Raw genomic sequence first — 23,705 nt, 5'->3', positions numbered from 1 at the left:
ATAACCTCCGGCAACGGAAACGCAGCTGCGCTAAGAGACCGCGCCGGGTCACGGATGTGTTATCTATCTTACCAGTACATAGAGCTATCACATTGCCAGTCTTTTTGATTCTCGTTGAGAAACTTCCACACAGCCACAGAGTAGCGCAATAGCTTCACTCAGAACGTCAGCTGGGAGCTACGCCGCAATGCGCTTCTTCGCCCTACGAGCATGCCTCTTAAGTCGCCAACAGCACCTGCGTTTTGCACGTAATAAGGTTTACTCTGCTCCCGCGCCATCTTTTGTTCTTGTTGCCTTATGTCGTAACACACTCAATATCGAAGGCAGTGGTTGATACGTTTCTGCTCATATGTCCATTTTAGCCTGCCGAGCAGCTCCCACCATGGCGTCGTGGGGCTTCCAGCTGCGGCAGCAAGCCGTATCAACAGCCGCGGGGACCAAAGGAGACGTTGGCTCCCAGGTTGCGCGGTTCTACCAGGATAAAGTGGTATTCATCACCGGAGGAACAGGTTTTATTGGGAAGGTAGGTGTCGTCTCCTGTATAATCCTATCGTTTTTGTCATGCGCGTACTTTCTGCTAGTTGTGCGTGCAGTGCTGTGAAAAATTGCTACAACCGCTACTGGGTGCTCAACCGTTTTTGCGGTCTCTTAATGGATAGTGAAGTGTTGATCTTTAGACATTTAACCTGAAATACACCCAATTCATGCGCCTGAACGAGTTGGTAAACTTGTGCCGTTAATGATAATTGGGGAGCAATTCACATGATCCATCACTTGTCCGCCGACACTGCTGACCGGCCCCGGTGAAAATATTTGACCGCTGCAGAAAGTTCTGTTTTATAGCCGGTCTGAAGCATGGGGGGGAGGGGGGGAGTCCTTAAGCATTTTTCAAACAATAACTAATAATTCTCTTTATCCTCACGCACCCTAGAACGTTCTATAACTTATACTGCGTCATTTTTCTGGTGTACGTTCACATGAAAAGCAAATTAAACATTATTTTGTGATCTGAGGGTGCTCACGTAAGGGGTATCGGTTAAGCAGGGGTGGGACCCCACTAGTGTGACACTGAAAGTATTTCTTTAGGTGTAAATTTTTCTAATGAAGGCCATGTCTGTGCATTATGCGCCCCCGTTTCAGGTTCTCCTGGAAAAGCTGTTGCGGTCTTGTCCTGGTTTGAAGCGGGTCTACCTGCTTATACGCGCCAAGCGTGGACAGGAGCCGCAGGCGAGGCTGGCAGCAATTCTCAGCTCAGAGGTGAATTTCGCGCCCCTCATCCGGCGTTGTTTTGCACTCGAAAAAGAGGTGCGCTTTTCGAAATCGATCGCCTTTTGGCTTAAGATGGCCAAAAATGTCTTGAACAGCAGCGCCGAAGGTAATCGCGTTTTTTAAATGCAAAAAACTGATAACATGTTACAAACGGCCCACTACAAACCTCCAATTGGCGGGAAAGTATTGAACGCCGACCAATCTTTTTAAAATAAAAGACGTTCCGGCCCCGCTACAAGGGCCTTGTCACCCCCCCCCCCCCCCCCCCCCCACCCTGAAACGTGTTGCTAAGAAGATTGGTCGGCGCTCAATACTTTCCCGCCATCAACTTTTCCGACCAGACGGGTTTCCGTCAAACTGTGCGTCACTGCCGCCATGGCTTGGGCCTTCACGAGAAATTTCCTCCACAAGGACCTCCGGTTTTAGTTGCAGCATTACGATGAAGGTTGTTTACTATGCTCTCGGGCAGGGAAACTTTGCTAAAGAAAGCGCGTTATTCGGAGAGTCGTATCGAATGAAGTATTTACTTTACAACCTAGTAAAGTAAAGCATTTACTTTAGGTTTGCCCCGCCGCGGTGGCTCAGTGGTTACGGCGCTCGGCTACGAGCTCGAAACACGCGGGTTCGATTCCGGCCGTGGCGGCCGAATATCGATGAAGGCGAAATTCTAGAGGCCCATGTACTGTGCGATGTCAGTGCACGTTAAAGAACCCCAGGTGGTCGAAATTTCCGGAGCCCTTCACTACGGCGCCCCTCATAGCCTGAGTTGCTTTGGGGTGTCAAACCCCAATAAACAAACAAGCAAACATACTTTAGATCTTTTGTCTAGTTTTTGCTGCCTACGGTATTCTGTTTCACCTCCCGCCTAACTTTCTGCCGTCGCAGACTGCGTCTGGATTTAAGTCGGCCCAAGTAAATCACAAAATTTGTATTTTGATGGCACTAACAGATTCGAGGATTCGTCCGCAGTCAGATGTGCTCGCTCTCATAAAGGTTTCCACAATTCCACATTGCTAGTGCGTGATCACCCACAGCTGCCAGAGGTTCGGATGTCCTGAATGTGACAAATAAAAAGCGACAACACGGCGTCTCATTTTACGGCACATTGTAGAGCTTGCACCTGCAACCCACAGCATCGCGCGATAGGCGTTCCTAGAACTGCGTCAGCACACTCGAATGCGAATCTGTGATAAAAATTGGCACGTGGGAGAAAGCAGCGTCTCTCAAAGATTTTGAAGACTATCTTTTATAGTTTGCCTTGACCTATTGTTGTTGCAGTAGTAGTAGTAGTAATTCCAGTAGTAACAGACTACTGGCAGTGTTTGTGGTGATAATAGTAGTAACATTAGTAGTGGTGTAGTAGTAGCTGCTGTAGAAACGGTAGTGGGCACCGGCAACTTAGCCAGGCTAACTTCATGTGTTTGATTGTTTAACATAGGCCTCACAGAAGAAAAGGAAATGATTGTTTTAAACTAAAGGAATGTGGTAAGTGTGTTTAGCGCAGAGTTTATGCGTCTTTGTCTCCGTAGCACTTGTTCTGTCTGATTTCTTTCTTCAGAGTGTATAGCGTACCTAGACGCCTGGTTGCTTACGGAAAAGGAAAAAAAAATGTAAAGACGCTAATGGTCTAATGCGATGAATTGCATAAGCAGAATGCGTTTTTAGGTTGATTGTTTTCCATTTTATGAATTTTATTTAATACTTTTCATCTGATATAGTCTTCTTTTGTCGCATCCCACAGCTTGAAACTTGCGCCAATTAGTTCTGGTTTACTTTGGCTGGCTTAATGATTCGCTAATCATTTTTTATGCTTTTGCAGTTGTTGCATTATACAAATTTTGCCTTACTGCGCCGCGATAGACCAGCCGATGACCGGCACTCGTTGACATGACCTGCTGACGTACACTCACTTTCGGTGCCGCTTTCCTTGAGGCGCCGTTGCAACCGCGTCTTCACCTCTGCCGGTGCAGATTTTCTCCCTCGCCTATCGTCAGGGGGCGGTTCTCGCTCCTGGCTCACTGCATACTCGGGAGGCTTCAGTCGGCAGCCACACAGAGACACACATCGGCATTTTCGCCTGATGGCACTCATATTGCGCACGCAGATAAAAATTAGGAACGGTCACGATACCCGGTAATGCGCTAATGGTAACTGAAGTATAGAGTTGGGGGCGCTGCTGTCGCCTTGCTGCTTTGCTGCGGCAGAAGTTCTGACCAGCTACTGTGTCATCTTTGCGTCTGTTGCGCCCCACGAACACTTTTCGCGTGTTCTGACCACTTCTTTTTCATTACTAAGTACGGGCAACTTGACCGCTCTCAGTCTAATCAATCAATCAGACTAAGATCAGACTAAGATCTAACCAGTAGTCACGTGATCTAAAGTGAAGGACACGCTCGGACGGCTACGTGCACGCTGTGACGTCGCAGCGGAGAGTCATGTGACCATCGCTAATCCCTGATTGGCTTAAACAACGCCGCTGAAGACGCCTGCTTTGTATGCATCGGGAACGATCCACTAACAACTGTCGCTGTAAAAAATTAAAGAGGCTTTCATGTAATATATGAAAAGTGTTTCAGTCTCACCTGTCAAAACAGCTGTGGTGTGTGGGGGGCGCCATGAGGGTCATGTGAGAGAGCCCTGAGCATGTGTTAAAGGTCTAACAAGTTACATGACTCGCGCGCAATTTTAGTCGGATACAACCCAAGAACAAAGCGGCAGATTCCCCTCAAAGGAGGCCCTCCTCCAGCTAATGGTGTCCACTGATTTTCATGACGCTGCGGTTGATCCTATTAAGCCGTGGTTAATCCCCTTTTACCTGCCAACCCCTGCGATTTCACGCTAACAGGCCAAAGGGGATTAACTACGTCATCGTGTGAATCGGTCGACGCCATTGGATGGACAGCCTCCTTTGAGGAGCATTTGCCGTTTCGTTCTTAGGTTTTAACCAATTATAGTTGACCTAAAAACAGTTGGATGCAGGCTAGCCGCTTACGTCTGTGTTTACTGTCCGTCATTTTCTGTAGCTGTGAAATGACTTCAAGCTTCAAACGAGACTCCAGTTTTGAGCGTGGCCGAAGTCCAACTCTTGTTAGTTTTTGAGTGCGAAAGCCACATTACTTAAAGCATTCCGGCATATGTTGTAAAGAGCACTGGATCAGTTTCAACTCCTCGCGGACCCTTAACAGGCACTGACAAGTGAGGATATGAGAGCCTTTGTTTTTTCGCGTTTGCAAAAAAAAAAACGTAAAAAAAGAGTTACATTGAGGCCGGAAGTCGTACTAACCAGATCATTTTCATCCCCGGAGGGCGAGTGGAATGCCCTGGCAGCCCGCACACCCCAGATGCTTCGAGCTGCGCTTCGAGCTGCCGTGTAGTCACGCGTGGCTCGAGAGATCACGCTTGGTGGCGGGCGTCTGGATACGAATAATCGCAGGGCGTTGACGGCGAACGCTGGTAAGACGGAAACGCTACAGCATCTGCTGGGCAGTCACTTAAGCCTCCTCGCCTCGCGAACCTGGCGCGCTAGAGTTCACAGCACAATGACGACGACGAACGCACCGTGTCAGTACCTAATTTCTGAGCCGTTCCCTTCAATTTTTTATTCCTCCACACGTTACAGAAGTACGCTTTCACTGGATTCCTGGGGAATGTGGCATTGTTTCTAATGAAAGGGCTGATTTTTTAGCAAAGTCTGCCCTTGATGGGCCTATTGTCCCTTTCGTCCCAAATACTCTTTACTTGACTCTAGCGAGCTTTCAGCGATTCCAGCGTCTCCACTCCTTGAGCCATGAGCCTCTCCTTGCTGCAGCGGATTTTCAACACCTGGCATTTCCTTGGAGTGTGCGGATGTGCAGTTCAGGCAATGTGAGGTGTCCACGACCCTTTTTCGCTGCAGGATACCGCGGCTAAATCTTTATTTATGCCGATTGGGGTTTCCGATAACCAACCTTTGTGAGTCATGTGGCGAAATTGAGTCTATAGAACACTTTTTCCTCTCCTGCCGGCGGTTCGCTGCTCTCCGTAGAATTTACTTGGAGATCCCACTCGCTCGACTCGGGCTTCCTCTATCTATTCCGATTCTCCTATCCTTCGGGGCAAGCGCCAAGGGACATGCCCTGAAACCAGTGTGCGATTATATTCACGATTAAATAATTTCATCTGGTAAATTCCTCTGCTAGAATGTAAGTTTCCTTTTTCGTATTTTTTGTTTTGTACAAATTCTAGCTCTACGTCCCAAAGTTATCAAAATACTCCATTCCTTGTACATGAATGCGTTTGTATTCGCTATGCGCCCCGGCCAATCCCCCGCCGTGGGTATGTGCCATTAAGCCTGAGGACATCATCATCATCATCATATAATTTCTGTGCAAAATTTGTCTATAGTCGGTAGAAAACTGTGAGGCTGAATGAAAACCTTGAAATTTGAATGAGGACAACGAGGCTAAATATGGAAATGAGTTTAACGTATTTTTAAGGACCCGGAGTGCAGCCAGGATTAGAGAATCAACTCAAAGACAACCTAGCCCCAATTCAAGAGGAGGGAATAGAATTGGGTGGGACATGAAGGGCGCACAACTGATATCAGACGGTTTTTTATTGTAACTGATCGTATTCCAATGAAAGAAGGCAAATGATCTGGGATTACGAAATTTCCTGAAATAGCCTGGCAACGGCCGTCCCAGGATCGGTCTAATTGGTGAACAACGGAAAAACGCGCCTCCTTTCCTGAATAATTTTTACATTTTTGACAGAGCCACTACTGCATCGACGGAAATAAATTTCATCGGGTTCTTCTTCCTGCGGTGACAGAAATTAATTTATTCTTGTGCATCTTCTTCTCCAACACCTGTTCCTCTGTCTAGAATCCGCGGACGCGTGAGAGCGACGATGGCCGACGCTCGAAGTAAATGTGCGAGAACCTTCCTGTGATGGCTAGCGCTATGAAAAACTTGCTGGATTCTCACCCTTGTGGCCATGCGAATTTTAGTTACCGCTAGGGTGGTGAGAAATGCTCATATCAGTGGAGGTCTTAGTAACTCGGGGAGAGGGTGTGGGTCCACTGTTGAGTTAATATTTTTGCCCTGGCATTAGCGTCACGGGAAAACTGCAGTGAATGCTTTTTGATATGAGCACTGGAGTAACCTGGTGCTGAATCCATTCTTGGGGCGCGGAACATGAGGTACAGGTTGGAGGACTGAGGTAGGCGTGAAGCACGGTCACGCGCATGGTCACGTTCAAGCACGGTAACGGTTCACTGCGCTCGCCACGACGGACGTCCGCCTTATCTATAGAGCAGGCCATCCGTCACTGGCGAGTGCGTGAACGACGCCGATGACGACGACGGCAGTGCGGCAATTTTGCCGGACATGTCATATACAGCTGTCGCTGTTGAACCAGGAGTATCTTATGACAGAATGGTGGTGATTAATTTTTATGCCACAAGGGCAGCTATGGCCAGTGAGCGCCATGGCATAGGGTATAATGCCCAAGGTGGGATCAAAGACCCATTTCCTAAGCATTCCACCCCGGATAGGCCGCGCAACAGGCCACAGAAAAGCTTCTAACCATTGTACTCCCATTGGGTGCCCGGCTTCGTAGGGGACCGAACACGGCACCATCTGCATACGGTAGAATAGACGCCAGCATTGCGGTCGGTAAACTTTTCTCGTCGCAGGTTTTTGAGCGCGTCAAGGAAGAGCAGCCGGGTGCTATTGACAAAGTGAGGGCAGTGTCAGGAGACCTTACACTTCCAAGCCTGGGTCTCAGCGAGTCTGACCAGAAGACCTTAGTTGAAGAAGTCTCCGTCGTCTTCCACTCAGCTGCCAGCATCAAGCTGGATAACCCTCTCAGGTGAGTGGACGAAAAACCACCCTCCCTGCGAGGCTGCCACGCTTACCTGGACCTCACGCCACAAGTGACGCTTTCTCTAGAACGTCCACCCCCTTCTACAGATGGCCTTAGTGGCTGAGACCGGCACTTATCCTTCGAGGTGCTCCATGCCTTCCCTTCGGCTAGCATGTGGTGTGGACGCGGAGGTTTTTAATGCGAAAGTATTAAGTGGCTCATCAGCAACGAAAGCCGGCATTGGCGTCGACCAGCAGCAGTGGTACTAAAGATCCCAGATGATGTCACCGAGGTATCGAAGAAAAATAAAATCTCTTCCGAAGGTGCGGGAAATTGAACCCAGGGTTCTCAAACTGTGAGGTGAGCACGCCACCGATAGGCGGCGAAACCACGTTGCTTCTTGGCGAACCAACGTGAACCAGTGGTAGCGAGAGGGTAGGTAGATGGTTTCCTGACACTCACAAAGTGAACAACGGAGGAGAAAGCCACGTTTCGACAAGAGGGCAAGTCCTATTGTCGAAACGTTGGCAAGCGCCCTGGGGCTTTCCCCTGCCTTGGTCAAAGGTGAATTTTGTATATGTGTTGCCTTACGATTTATGCTAATGAGTAGGTGTGTCATTAGAAAGAAATAAAAAAGGCAATAAATTTTCAAAATTAAAAGGAAATAAAAATAAAAACAATGCTTTCGCATTCGAAACATGTACAGTCCTTGTCAAAAGTAACCAGGCTGCATGGTTTGCTTCTAACTCGTACAGTAAAGCCCTTACAGCATCCCTGAGGCTGAAATGGTCGTTGAAGGTAAGGACTGGGGTCTTCTTACCTTCCAACACTTTTTTATCTTTAGGAAAACCACAAGGGCTCCACTATAGAAGCTAAAAGCAAACCATGCAGCCTGGTTACTTTTGACAAAGACTGTACGTATTCTTTAGGGAACACCGTAATTTTCTTTTTCGTAAGTACAAGCTACGACGACTATGCCGGCCACCCAGAAGAACGAACTGCGTAAAGCTCGTATCACTCTGAAAAAAAAAAAATAAAACAGAGCGGGACTTTTTCGTTTAGGAGGAGGGCGCAATGCCCATAAATCGGAGTCTCAGCGGGGCAAGCAAAGATGGCGCTGTATTCATTGACCTAGAACTACCGCGTTTATTGGCGCCGTGAGTGGACAACTAGACGCGCCTCTACAAGTGCCCTGTATGCTCGTGAAGGCTACGCATGTTGGCTACACCCAAGTGGAGCTTGGGGGCGGGGATTAAGGTACAACTACCACTAAAGCTCCTTCGATTTGGATATGGACTGAAGCTATGAAAGTTTTTAGTAAATTAAATGCTGTTATGGCAGGCATTTTCATGGAAATCTACGCACGTAATTACCCTCACAAAGAGGAAGCTGATGTGAGGAGCGGAGGGCTAGCTGTACAGAGGAATCTAACCTAAAGCTGGAACTTATGTATGCCATGTCCACGTATTCGCCCTGTGTGTCCTACATAGGGTTCGCAACTTAGATGCAACCTCCTGCAGAGTGAAATTAAATCTCTACAAAGAACTCTCAAGAAAAAGCGACAAAGAATGGTAAACCGAGAAAGTGTTTCAAAATATTCCTGCCTTTCGTTCTGTGTTTACGCAGCATGCTTCAATGCAGAACAATCCCTGCTCTACTTCCCTGGGATCTGGCAGCATTGCTAAATCAATTAAAGCCACAGTACGCTTCCAGCATGGTTAATTATGCCTGCATTTTTACTACAGATTAGCGCTCCAAATCAACCTTTTTGGTACTCAGCGAGTTCTGGACCTCTGCAAGAAAATTGCGAATCTTTCCGTGAGTTACTCTCCCATCTTTAATGAAATTTTTCTCTGAAATAAGATGCACGCAGTTAGTGCTGGTATACTCGCTCGCCCCCTAGAAATGGTTGAATCTGTCGCTTTATGTTCTTTCAGGCTCTTGTTCATGTTTCAACAACATACTGCAACTGTGATAATGGGACAGAAGTTGACGAGGTCATATACCAGCCACGTTTTAATGCCGAAAAAGTCATCGAAGCAGCCGAGTAGGTATATCCAGCCGCGCTCCTTCCTTCAAAGTTCATATGTTGCAAGTCATAAAATCCTGAATTTCATTACGCAGTTTTTTTTTTTTTACCAGTTCGTTTTATTTTAAAAGGAAACAAGACTCAATGCGGTTCTCAGCAAACGCAAGGAGGAGGTTTACAGTTTCATGGGGTCTAACGTCCCAAATCAACTCAGGCTATCAAGGACGCCATAGTAAAGGGCTCCGGAAATTCCGGCCACCTGGAGTTCTTTAATGTGCACTGACATCGCACAGTACACGGTCCTCTAGAATTTCACCTCCATAGAAATTCGACCGGCGCGGCCGGGATCAAAACCCCCGTCTTTCGGGTCATCAGCCGAGCGCCATAACCACTGTGCCATCGCGTTGGCTAGGTAATATTAGCAATTGATTATCACGTGAATAAGAGCGACAAGGGTAAGAGAGTCTTGGTCTACACCATAGAAATTCGCAAGATGGACAAGGGAAAGAGTGTACGCCGACGTCTTTTTTGTAGACTCGGCTCACGTTTCCTTCAGTTCAGTTACTTTGAAATTCTGTGCGAGAATTTAAAACTCTAGCTCAACTTCATTGTTTTCATGAGCATAACAATCAGATAGGTAGATGTGCACGGCATGCTTTTTCTTATCGATAGATAACAGGAAAAGGCGGGCTATCTGGTGGTTCGTACTTGAATGCATATTGTAACCACGCGAACGACAAGAGACGAAGAAGGAAACAGACAGGACAGAGGCCCCTCTAGTCTTCAAGACGGCAGGCTGCACGAAGGTTGCTGCCAGTAGCCCATTATGTGTTTAGTACAGTAGCAGATTGTGACGAACGTTCGTCTGGTCAGGCATACTACAGAGCAAATTGAAGGTCACTGGCCATGTCAAGATAAACATTGTCGTTTTGGAACCGCATACGGGTTCTTTTTTCACTGAGGGGACCAAGGTGAACAGTGAACACTGAAGACACCACAGTGAACAAGGAACCCGCATGCGGTTCAGAAACGTCTCGAATTTTTTACCATCACATGGCCAGTGACCTTCAATTTGTTCAGCGTTTTGTACACAGCAATGGCCGCTATGTTACAATAAAGCGTAGTTATCATTCTGAACTCTGCATTTACAAGGTACATGACCTATCGAATTTGAGAATGCAATTCATGCAGGAATCTCACAAAAAAAAGGCTGCAGCTGTGCATCTGTGGTGTGCATGCCCTGCTAATAATGAAGTATCAGAGTCATGGAGAAATTTTCATATACAGGTGCAACGATAACAATTCCATGGTCACTACGGACGGACTGCTATTTGGAATGCCCAACACATACACCCTCACCAAACGTTTAGCAGAATCACTGCTGCAGAAGGACAAAGGAGCCATTCCCGTCGCCATAGTGCGGCCTTCCATTGTCAGTGCGTCGTGGAGAGAGCCCTTCCCGGTAAGGCATTGATTGATTGATTGATTGATTGATTGATTGATTGATTGATTGATTGATTGATTGATTGATTGATTGATTGATTGATTGATTGATTGATTGATTGATTGATTGATTGATTGATTGATTGATTGATTGATTGATTGATTGATTGATTGATTGATTGATTGATTTATTGATTGATTGATTGATTGATTGATTGATTGATTGATTGATTGATTGATTGATTGATTGATTGATTGATTGATTGATTGATTGATTGATTGATTGATTGAAAGCCACTTGTTACACCCCAACTATTCTCTGCCGAAATACCACGCAAAGTGTGTTTGGCAGCTCTAATGTTTGTTCCTAAAATGCTTGTGTCTGAGATGTGCGCAGGTCTGGATTTGCAACGTATGCTAATTTCTTTTAAGCAAAGAAGCCTGCTAGACAGAAGCATAAACATCTGCGCTGTTTCTCTTGTATTTGAAGGGCTGGACAGACAGCTCTGCAGCCGCCACACAGTTCATTGTACCGGTAAGTGTTTTTATCGGACTTTGTTAAACCTTTTCAATCCGCATATTTAACCGACCCCTTACCAGGTTTGAGCATTTAAAATACACAAGCTAGTGCATGGATCGGGCGGTTAAGATTGTCTGTGCAAAATATTGCTCATACGTGCCCCTAAAAGGTGGTGGTGGTGAAAAGCATTTATTTAGTAATTTACAGAGAGGCGCTCGGGGAGAGGCCCCTAATGGGTCTCACCCCTTACAATACTAGGCGGAGTCCCTCATTCCGGGATCCCGTTCAAGGCGCGCTTGTGACGACACAGCCACTAAACATTTCTTTGGTCTATCATCCTGTATTAAGGCGGACGCCTTTAATGCCTCATCGTTGTAAGCAAAAGTTGTCGACAGAAATGTCACACTTTTCAATTGGTCGATACGGTCGTGACGTCACAGTGCGCGAATTTTAAATGGGGCCAATTGTACTTTAGCTAGTAACCATGCAACCAATTAAAGGGATCTTATAGTGATGCTCCAAGTAAGTTCGAATGAGTTTAGTTCATTGCTTAATTACCCAATTAGCCTAATTAACTTTTCTAGTCAGGCCAGATAAATAAATAACCGAGTACAAAATTCGTCGAGTTCGGGAGCCGAACCCCAGTCTCCGGAGTGCGAGACAAGCATGCTAACCACTCCGCCATGCTAGCTCGATGGTTTGGAATGAACAAAGGCGCGTCTAGTGAATACGGTGTCTTGTTCACTCCCATCTTCCCACTACGGAGAGGTTCAGGTGTCCACCGAGATATGCGAGACAGATACATTTCCTTTCCTCAAAAACAAATTTGCCGACGAGCAAGGCGTAGAACCGAACGGGCGATGGCGTTCTGTGGACTCCCTGACAGCGTTGCAAGAAGCTGTCGCGTTTCACTCTTAGAGGCGAAGCTTAACATCTTAACAACACATCAGTGACACACGCAGCAACAGCGTGCTTAAGGCTTTCGCCTCACCGCACTTTAGGTCAACAAAGTGCCCCCTGAATTTTTTCATTGGTAAACGGCGGACCACGTCTGGCTATCTGCTAGTTGCTCCCACTTTTTTTAATTACGTCAATCATTATCGTATTAAATTTTGCTTTACGCCCTGGTCCATTTTTCGTCTGCGTAGTACGGAGCTGTTCCATTTGTTTACCGCCTACCACGTTCATTTCTTCTTATTTTATCGCGCTTTTCAGCATACGGTAGACGCAAAAAACTGCAAACGTGTTTCCGTGCCCGAATCTCATTTCTTGATAATTGGGTTACACGCATAGTGCGACGCACCATGGTGCGCTGTCTCAAGACGACAGGTGCACACCAGCAAAGAAGCGCCGTCGTTAATACAGCATGTACCAAAAGGCACAGAAAAAAAAATCTGAAGGTTTAACTCTTCTAAATCTAGTTCTACAAAGCGAAAGCGAGCGAAATCCGCGGGGTGGTCAGATGTTTCTTGCTGACGACGTTGCGAGGTCTTCTGCGTAACGATCCGAGATGGCCCACTTCGCTCGGATCCATGGCTAAGCGCACACTGCCTAGGAGAGCGGTGCGCTCCTCTTTAAACCGCATAACTTAACCTCTCCACCACTGCGCCAGGAACGGTATGAGTGCCGACGGTATCTATGAAAGTAGAGAAACACCAATTCCACATACAGGGTGTTTCACCTAAGACTTTCTGCAATTTTTAAAAATAAGCTATTTGAATTAGATGCGCGCTTTTTCTGGCATAGCATTGTCAGTGGTGTAGTACATCATAATGCAGCTAAGACGTGCTAACTAGGAGGCTTGTTAACCAATATTTAATAGTTAACTTTTAAACTATTACCGTTGGGCTCCTTAATTATTGAGAGGCATGTAGCCCACCGTAAGTAATGTCCATATCCGTTTTTAGAATTTCGAGAACGCGATTATCCTCGGCGCTGTGGCCCAACAAATTTTGGCTATTTCGACGAGTTACGTGCACTGGAGAGGTTGCTTTGCCTGCAAGCTTCTCAAACAGCATGTATTATGGCGCGATGTAGGCGAAATTTGTTGGGCCACAGCGCCGAGGACAATCGCATTCTCGAAATTCTAAAAACGGATATGGACATTACTTACGATGGGCTACATGCCTCTAAATAATTAAGGAGCCCAACGGTAATAGTTTAAAAGTTAACTATTAAATATTGTTTAACAAGCCTGCTAGTTAGCACGTCTTAGCTGCATTATGATGTACTACACCACTGACAATGCTATGCCAGAAAAAGCGCGCATCTAATTCAAATAGCTTATCTTTAAAAATTGCAGAAAGTCTTAGGTGAAACACGCTGTACATATGGACATGTAGGCAGAACCTAAACGACAGATAAGGCGCACTTGCGCGTAAGAGATCTCTAATGATATCGCACTGGACTCTTAAGGGTGGGTTAAGCGTTATGTGACAGTAAAAGAAAGAGCCTTGTCCGAGTCTGCGGAGTGCTGCGCAAAGGGGACGTCAGGTCGCTGGAGGGACCCATTAAGCCTATCACGCCACACCCTTAATGCGGAGCGTAAGTGTCCGCTCAAGTTATTTCGCGATGCTGCCATTGAATACACCGAAATATGTCGTTCTACTTGCCTAACTCAAAATTAGGCGCAAATGTAAAACGTGTTTGTTCCACTTTGCAGTTAGGCCTGGGCTTGCTACCGTCAATGATAGCGAAAAAGGAATGCATAGCTGACTTCGTTCCCGTGGACATAACAGCCAACATGCTCATATGCGTCGCCTGGCACACCGCCAATACAAGGTTAGTCCCATGTTTTACTTCTGCGCGCCCAATCAGGTATGTAGCCACTCTCAAAAGCTGCTCTAAAACACGCACGCACACACACGATGGGTTTATGGTTTATAGGGTTTTAACATCCCAAAGCGACTCAGGCTATGAGGGACGCCGTAGCGAAGGGCCCCGGAAATTTCGACCCCCTGGGGTTCTTTAACGTGCACTGACATCGCACAGTACAAGAGCCTCTAGAATTTCACCTCCGTCGAAATTCGACCGCAGCGGCCGGGGTCGAACCCGCGTCTTTCGGGCCAGTAGCCGAGCGCCACAACCACTGTAACACCGCGGCGGCTACACACGGTGGGGGTGTCATACAGATTCGAAAACATTTCTGGTTGTAATGAATCGATTAAAATCATTGCACATAGTTTATTACGTTGACAGCCAGCTAACGAAGTTTTCTGACGCCATATGCTGCTGGGTAGATATCGAACCACACTTACAAGACTGCAGAGATACGCGAAGTCCTCACAAGACCAACAATTGAATCAGCATCTCTCGCGGGATTTCTATATCCTGCGTCGTATGCACCTTGGAAGGTAGGGCCGTTGATCAGGGTTGCCAGATTGGGCTATTAATAGCCAAATTGGGCTACTTTTTGTCCGAGTTGGCGTCAGAAATTAATTTCGTTTTGGCTATGTGGCTACTTTTGGGCTACATCTTTTTCATGCGTGAAGAAAACAGTTAAAGTAGTTATAATGTGCTCTGTTACAATTATAGAGTGACCGAAGTAAAAGGAATGCTGGAATCAAAATGCAGGCTATAGCAGGTTAAAGAAATTGAGCGCGTCTGCTACAAAATGACAATTTGTAAACGCTGTGTTCGAGGAAACTTGTGTTTCAGGCGGTCAAGGATCATGGCCTTTCAATTCCTTTTATAAAGAGTGGACACTACGTGAAAGTTGCCCCCCGGAAACACGTCACGGCCTATAGATTCCACTTAATCCACGCCACCCGCGCGCGCGGGCCACCGAACATAAACTGTTGCTGTCTTCACATGTGAGCGTTCTCCCATCGACGGTGCACCACGGGTGACCATGGTACCAGAATAGAGGGAAAACACTAAGAGAACTTAAGTCTTCTAACGTGGTGCGAATGCGTAAGCATTAAATGCTACTGTTTCACTTCTGTTGCCTGGTTTCGTGATCCTCACATGTTAACCGTTAATCGTAGACGTGGCCTAGTGGTTTGGGGTATCCGCTTCGGCTGCGGTAGGTGGCTGGTTGGAAACCCACCGCCAGGCATGTTCTTTTCTTGTATTGTTTATTCTGGTTCTGCGGACACATTCTGCTCAAGATACGCATGAGGCAAGTATTGCTTACGTATTAATAAGGTCTTTCTGTTTCTTCCTATTCTCGTGGTGGACACAGCAAGCGCGCCACTCGCAAGAGCCTACGCCTTTTCTGCAGCCTCAAGCGGCACAGTGCAGCCCTCAAGATTCATTGCGAGCGACGCGAGAGCGCCGTGTCCGTTGCGTAATCTGCGCGCACTCATGCGGAGCCATGGAGCCATCCTTCGGCGCTGCGCGGAACCCACTGTAACTATCGAAGGCGGCGGAAGTTAGTGGCATGACATGGCATTAGATCGGTCGCTACGAGAACTTTATCAGAATGGGCGTGGGCGATGTACATCCGGAACTCCAAAAGGAATGGAAAAAAGAGCCGGAATTCAAGGGCAATATGTTTTTCTCATTATTGTGAACGTGCTGTTAGACTGAAGATAAAATCTACACAGATTACCATCTAATGGCATATATCCTTGATTTATTCTGAGCTCATGCATATCGTAGAATGTAGCTTCAAGAAGGCGCATGCTAGATGCTTTGAGGTGACGCTCTCAGTGTGAACCTTTCTCTTAAAGCATAAAGTTGAAATGTGAGGCTGCGTAATTATACAGTAAAGTATTTTCACTGTCGATGTGTCTAATCTGCGCGCGAACATTTAAAAGGTGAAATATTCCTAAACTAGAGCTGTGATTACGTTATATAGCGCCGCCGTTCTTTTCCGCGTGCAGACTGGCTGTCGTCACCTGCCTCAGGTGATATGGCCTACTGCCGCACCTGCAAAGTGGAACTGCGGCCCCATCTTTAGAACCTGGTTAGTGCACCTGGTTAGCCGCACTGGTTAGCGCGCATGACGGATGGGAAATGTAACAACGGAAAGAACACGCCGTGCGCACCCCCTCCGACATCATGTGCGGGAAAGAAATCTAATATGTAAATATTCTAGCCGAAAATTAATTCAATATGCTTAAGAAATGTCGTCACAAAAACAAATATTTTTGGCTACTTTTGGGCTACGCAAAAATTTCGCTTTTGGCTACGTTTGGGCTACAGCGGAGGCCAATTTGGCTACCTGAGGTCGGAGCCATCTGGCAACCCTGCCGTTGATAACCCTGCTAGCTGTGTGTTTCTCTGCGCACTGACGGTATACGTGCTCTGTATTCTCGTCATCAAGGACCGTGATGCCTCACCTCTTCGTTCCCTACCACCAGCAGCGGAGCAGCCTTATAGTAACCGCTTTGCATTGCTTACCACGATTTCTCTCAGCCTCTCAGAACCGGTTGCAGGTGCACACTGCGATAACGATGCGTGACCCACAAGATGCTCTGTGCAGGCTCGAGAACGTGAGGGTGTACCACTGCACGAGCGGTTCCATCCAACCACAAACGTGGGCCGACTGGACCAGTACAGTACAGAGAGCCATTCTGCACTACCCGTTGCCGGACGCGGTTCGCTACCCCAAGTTCGTGGCTACAGGAAATCAGCTCCGGCACAACGTTAATCTCTGGTGTCTGAATTATCTACCTGCGTGCGTCGGAGACCTCGTCTTGAAGACGATGGGACACAAACCACGGTTGGTGCCTGACTATGTTGGTAACGCGTCCCGCTGCGGCTGTGTCGCTACAATGCAAACTATGCAAGTCGAAGAAAATGTTGACAATCACCGCTACTGATAACAGCGGGGCCCAATACGGGGGCAAGAGAGAACCATCGGTAACTTCCAACATGCAAGTCACCAGTCGTGTGTCACTTGAGTCTCTCTTGCTGTCGTCTTGAGTGGCTATATACTTCATATGCTCTTTACTGATGCCCCTAATTTCCCGCGATTCCGCGAAAAAGCGCGGATTTCAGCATTTTCGCGGAACTGTGTGTTTGCAGCTACATACTCTTCTTTGACGGTATGGTTTTTCCAGACATCAGCAAGAATGACAGTTTAATGAAAAAAAATGCTATTTTACCTTATTTTTACTAATATTACGTGAAGGGGTAGTTTAAAATCTCGCGCGGATTTTTAACGACACATCGTTACGAAAACGATGAAATCTCAAACAGTTCAGGCCAGCCACAGCCAAGGGTCTCCTCCGAAACACAGGAAACAGAACGACCGGATACGTCGTTTCCAACACTGCGACGCCAAGCCTCGGATACTTTAATGCCGGCAGGCAGCAGCAGCCGCCGTCAGCGGCGTGCCGCAGCTGTTCGGGTGTATCGAACTGTCCAGTTCTGCGACCGTTTGTTCTTTGCTTTCCCTACTCCATTCAACTTTCTCAGCGCCTTCTCTATTTCAGCGACCCGCACCACTCTCCTTCCGTATCCGCATCCACCTCCTCCTTCGCACATTCATGGCGTGCGCTTTGCCCCACGGTCATTAAAAAGCTGGCTTCTTCTAGCAGCTCTAAAGCCACGTGGCGAAGGGTGCACAGGAAAAAAAAAATTCACACAACTCCATACCTTGGCTCCAAATATAACGTGAGGTGCATCCTCAAGCATTATCTGCTGTCTCCCGTGAGATTTTGCGTATTATTTGTTCTCGACCTAACGAATTTAAAACCTTCCGCCACAGAAAGCTAGGCACTTTAATAATGGCATCCAAACTCACCTATACTGTCAAAATAAAGCGCGGTATACACCATGGCGTACCATATGAGTAATGACTATTTGACATTAATGTAGCTGGCGTAGCTGTTTATAACAACAGCACCAATTTCTAGACAGACACAAAACCGAAAAAGGACCGAAATTGATGTCACCATCATAGTGTGTCGCACCGAAAACTGCGCGTGTCTGATCATCAACGAGGCTGTCATCCAGATGTGCAGAAGTGTGGGCGATCTAATGGGGCGGGGGAAGCAGCCATCGCGTCCCCCTCAACCCCCCCCCCTCAACCCCCCCCCCCCCCCCCCCCCCCCCTTTGCGAAGAAGGTCCACGAGAGCGGGAGTGCGTCTTCCTAGCAAAAAGAGTGTAGGCCACGGTTTACCTATAGCGCAGCATCACGGGCCCTCCACAATCACCGTAGCATGATGGGCAGTTCAAGGGCCGTTCCTGGGAAACGCTGAAGCCTGCGGGCGTTTCTGTAGGCTAAGAAAGTGAAGAAGCTAAAGCACTACCCGTGCTTGCCTCCTTGGAGCGGTGTTGAGTAGTACCACCGTAAGACTTTTGGTGTGTTGGATGAAGCCCACACTAATGCTTCCGGTACGCATGCAGTAGGACTTTGCTTCGGCAAACAGGGCCGGTGTCAGACCAAAACACTTTTAAAAAAAAATGCCAGAGGTGCACTCTCACGTGTAGTGTGGTACGAAGGGAACCCGGACTCTAGGACGCTGCGAAGCTGTGACTCCTAGCAGGAGTGCACAGAATGGTGTGCAATGCAGGTGGGTTGCACCCACGACACGACCAACGGGGTGGCAGTAGCTGAATGGCTTTCCAAGGTTCACTGGGAGGCATAAAGAGGACCGAAGTTGACGAGGCTTAAACTGGGACGGGAGATAGCCCCCGGTTTATCAGTCGCCCCTTCTGTGGGACTTGCTCTTGGGAAGTGGCCATGACCCAGCGCAGGCGGCGTGTACTGTTCAAAGAAAACAGCAATTGCCTTGGCCTTACTCTGCATGGCTCAGTAGCTAGCCTTTGGCTGAAAAGCCACTGAATGGGTGCTGCGCACCCATTCACCAGCCCCTATGCATACAGCATTCACTGACTACAAGAAAGCATTTCATTCAGTGGAAACCTCAGCAGTCATGCAGGCATTGCGGCATCAGGGTGTTAAGAGTGTTATGTGAAAATACTGGAAGATATATATAGCAACTGCACAGCTACCATAGTCCTCCATAAAGTCAGCAATAAAATTCCAATAAGGAAGGGCGTCAGGCAGGGAAATGATCTCGCCAATGCTATTCACCGCCTGTTTACAGGAGGTATTCTGAGGCCTTAATTGGGAACAGTTGGGGGTAAGCGTTAATGGAGAATACCTAAGCAATCTGCGATTCTTTGATGACGTTGACTTGCTAAGTCACTCAGGGGATGAACTGCAAAGCATGATCAATTAGTTAGACAGGCAGAGAAGAAAGGTGGGTCTAAAAACTAACATGCTGAAAGCCAAAGTAATGTTCAGCAGTCCAGCAAGAAAACAGCAGTTCACAATCGGTAGCGAGGTGCTGAAAGTAGTAAGAGAATATGTATTTAGGGCAGGTAGTGACCGCTGATCCGAATCATGAGAGGGAAATAACTAGAAGAATAACAATGTGATAAAAGTTAGGTGGGCGGATGAGATTAAGAAGTTTGAATTACACGGTGGGCGCAGCTGGCAAAGGGACACTGTTAATTGGACAGATATGGCAGAGGCCTTTGTAATGCTAAACAGGCTGGTGGTGATAAGGGTGATGATGATGATGACGATGGTGATGGTGATGGTGGTGGTGGTGGCGGTAACCTCATCTACTTGTTTCTCTTTTTTTCCATTGCAACTACTGTGCAGGTTCGTACAGCTCTACCAGAAGGTTAGCAAACGAATTCATCTTGCAAGTTACTTTACAACTCGCGGCTGGCTCTTCAGATCAAACAATGTCGTGGAACTCATCAATGACCTTTCACCCACGGACAAGAAGGTAAGTGGAACATATGCCTCTACAGTGCATTTGGACCTGAATTTAATCGAAATGAATTATTTATTCAAACACGCATTAGGTAAAAATTTGCAAATAGGTGCGCGCTGAGGACATTCTCAACGCGAGCTATTACTCGCTTTAGCCAATAAATCAGTGCTGGTTATGGCTCGTTACAAAAGACTAAATGCTCATTTTTGACCAGACAATAGTGCGTAGCTTACCAGTGGGTACTTGATCGATGGCAATAACATTTGTTTACTGAACGCAAATTGTAATTTTAAAGCGCATGTAAAATTTTTTGTGGCTTACATGAGGATTTTCTGCACATTATCGTAGTGATTCAGGAGCAAATAAAATGTTATGCCATAATAATGTATGTCACATATCGCCGTTCTTCACTTTACCGGTTCCAGTTCAAAAAAATATGATGTTTTTTGTGTAATTAAGAGTTTTTAATTTGCAGTTGTTCAGTATTGACATACAGAACATCGAGTGGGGACCGTACTGCGAGCAATGTGTGCGAGGCATTCGCAAGTACCTCTTCAAAGCTGAAGACGACAAACTTCATGACGCACGAAGACGAATGAAGCGGTAAGAACTTATCTTCAAGCAGTGGTGTCTGCAGAAATCCCTAAGACATCTCGGATAATAGCAGACAGAAAATGGTGCTCAGTGGGTCCCATCTGTGCACACATTTGCAGCAAGCATGCTCAAATTCGTCATATCATACGCATGTAAAGCTTCTAGCCAAATATTATCTCATTGTACAGAAAGCTTCATACAGTTCACAAAAGAGACACTTCAACTCTAAGAGACAGTTACCTACACCCACAGGGGGCCAACCTGCATGCAAAGGTTACTAGTAATTGTTATCAACAGCCTTGGCATCTAAATCTGTAAGCTGGGTCGCGCCATTGTACTGTAGAGGAAGATATTGGGATCGTAGTGACATTGTGGGCGATATCCGTACTGTTGATGCAGCTACAACGGCACATAGTTGCTCACCCGAAGTTAACCTCATACCCTTCAATAGGGGCGACGCGAATGGAACTATATGGCTTCGCCTGGCATCGACTGATTTGACCGCATTCATCTTCATAAATTTATTTTTCCAGTTGTAGTTACAATAAGCACTTAGTTCTTAAAGATTGGGCAGTCGAAAACTCCGTTGCATCCGCATAAAATGTGGGTGTGCACCTCGAACACATCGTTTGCATATGAGTCGGCTTTGAGTCACCTTGGATGTCCCTAAAAATTGTTCTGCTACGGGGCAGTATTCCCGGGCCTCGACGGCCCGGTGCCTACGCGCTGCGCACAACGAAGGCGTTGCTGACGTTGCTGCTGGATTGTGTTGAGAAATCGGCGCCAAGACAGCACATAAGAAGACATTGATACAACACGAATGCTGACACGGTTTCTTTTTCTTTGTAAACGAGCTCCTCTCCCTACCTCAAACAGGAGACACAGGATTCATTCATGCACACTCCACGAACACTCTTGAGCATGTGCGTGCGACTTTCGGGTGTGTGTACCATGGTGTGCCTCGAGACTATTATCTGAGGCGCAAAGACAGTCTTATATCCGCAGTGAAACACCTTTATCTCAAGTTAAGCACTGTTTCTCACTCCACCTCATGTGTGTGAGGTATTACTGTGCATATAAAGATGTTCACACTTAAAATTACCAGACAGGAAAAGGAAAACGGAGAGAAAACGGGGGGGGGGGGGGGGTCCAATTTTTCGTGAATGGTAGATCGGCCTGTACGGAAGCAGCTTAAGAGCTACGGCAGAGCCATGCAAGGGCTATAGTGTGTGTGTGTGGACCCGGTCCGCATGTGCGCGCCTGTGTGCATGGTGTCTCTAATTACCAAGCGTTTACGGGCAGCATATGCTCCACGCAAGTACTCTTCCCTTTGTTGTTCACCTTTAAAGTGAGCTCACACCGCATTTAAAAACGGTTTCTGACGTCGTAACTTACCCTTCGAGTTGTTCGATCGTTACCGACGTTACTATCGAACAGGCGGGACGGCTTCGGAACTTGAATGTTGCACACGTTGAAGTTAGTGCCACAAAACAGTGGCCTCTAAACGGGTCGTTAGAGGCAGGATGCCGTAAAGCCTTTCGGACGGAATATCACTGGGAACTGACCGAAACACGCTTGTCAAAAAGTTCAAAAGTATATTATTGCTTCCATCCTAATTGAAAAAAAAAACACGGCAGAACTGTGTCAAAAATACCCCAAAAACATTCCGTAATTTTGTCGTAACGACAAATTTTTCTGTTGTTTTGTATTTTTCTACAGCACTCTAGTTTCTTTTGCAGTACTTTTCTATAGTCTGTAGCTTTATAGTATTTTTCTTTAGTAATTGCTCAAAACTCTGTTACTACTACAAAATGTTTGGTTGTTACTACAAGCTTTTGGTCAAAAAGATTACAGAAAATCTATTGTGACGACAGAAACTTTCCGGTTGTGTTTTTCGACTGGGATATTTTTCAAGCGAATAAAATTTCTAAACTGCATAACTGCCTGAAAGCCTGCAAACGGCAACTAGACCCGAGATCCAGGCGACATGCCACACTAAATTCCTCTCATGATTGGCTCTCGCGTGAATTAATTTCAAAAGGACCTATCTCAGGCGATAAATGAGCTGTAATTCTGACTGAATTTCCTTTCTTATACCAGGTGTTTCACCTAAGTTGTTCTCCAATTTTCCTTACGCATTGAGAAACCATACATATGAGCTAAATTTAATTCCGGCGTATTCATCTTTTTTCCTACCAAATCTTTCTTTTTACGTTTATGCGATGAATTTACCATTGGTGATGAAATCACGGAAGTACTTGTCTTTTATTCGATGTTTTCAGTGTTTGGTCATTACAGGGTTACTACTTCACAAACTTTCCCATCGGTTTTTCTTGCTCACACAAGAAGTCGCCTATTGTCCAGAAGGGATAGCAAGCCGAAGGAAATCGACGGCTGCGTTAGTTTACGCGGCAGCCACGACTCCGAGAGCCAGCCTAGCACAGCAAGAAAAAATTGTTCGTTGCGCGCCAAGCATAGAAATTCTCAAGTACTATATAAAAAATAAATACACGTCTGCCCGAAAAACGTCTGCCCGTTCAGGACGGAAAATGAACCAATCAGGGAGCGCTGTTCGTCAATTACGTCCGCCAAGACCTGGCCACAGGAGTTTCCTCTTATTTCCTGCAGGCTCTACGCAGTGCACTTGTCCTTGAAGTTTCTCCCGCTCATTCTGGTGTCGCCGCTGCTGATGACGGAGACCGCATGGGAGCTGGGCTACTCTGCAAGGACAGCCCTCATAGGATTATACGACACGCTGCTCGCCTTGTGACCTCCGTGATCACCGGCTTCCCAAACGGGGATGTCAGAGGCCTCAAAGAATATGAAGAGCACTCTGCTGAAGCTCTGTCTGCAATAAAGGTGGAAAAAACTGCGGGGAAGTCTTCCACAACTTCCGCTGCACATGTATCACAGGTGAAAGCGCGGCTTTGTCAACTACGAAGGCAAATTTGTGTATTCTATTTCATTGTATTGCATCGTGTTGTATTAAATTCTATTGTGGTGTATTGTGTTGTATCGTATTGTATTATTTTGTATTGTATTGTGTTGTGTTGTGTTGTGTTGTATTGTATTGTGTTGTGTTGTGTTGTATTGTATTGTATTGTATTGTATTGTACTGTATTGTATTGTATTGTATTGTATTGTATTGTATTGTATTGTATTGTATTGTATTCAGGAACAAGCTTACAGTTGTAGCATGGGTTGTCATGTTAGAAGCCGTGCTTTTATAAACTCATGATGCACTAAAGGGGTGAAACGCTTGGTGTACGAAGGGAATGACAGAGAACCCTATGTTCTGCTAGAGTCGCCTGTACAGCTACA

At 46.6% G+C, this 23,705-nt stretch overlaps 1 protein-coding gene across 1 annotated transcript; it reads left to right on the top strand.

The window, feature by feature from the left end:
- The first annotated feature begins 382 nt into the window (after positions 1-382).
- Positions 383-23,390, top strand: LOC149372653 (putative fatty acyl-CoA reductase CG5065). The gene is made up of 11 exons (XM_089582311.1): positions 383-523; positions 1,108-1,257; positions 6,944-7,119; positions 8,859-8,931; positions 9,051-9,160; positions 10,430-10,604; positions 11,076-11,120; positions 13,768-13,886; positions 19,673-19,802; positions 20,266-20,393; positions 23,013-23,390. Exons 1-11 carry the CDS (start codon positions 383-385, stop codon positions 23,152-23,154), a joined length of 1,389 nt encoding a protein of 462 aa, XP_089438437.1. The 3' UTR covers positions 23,155-23,390.
- Positions 23,391-23,705: the final 315 nt, after the last annotated feature.

This window comes from Amblyomma mixtum, chromosome 1, assembly GCF_055824585.1.
Source record: "Amblyomma mixtum isolate Tamu chromosome 1, ASM5582458v1, whole genome shotgun sequence".
Classification (NCBI taxonomy): Eukaryota; Metazoa; Arthropoda; class Arachnida; order Ixodida; family Ixodidae; genus Amblyomma; species Amblyomma mixtum.
The sequence above is the reverse complement of the archived record's forward strand: the minus strand, read 5'-3'. Positions and strand labels throughout refer to the sequence as shown.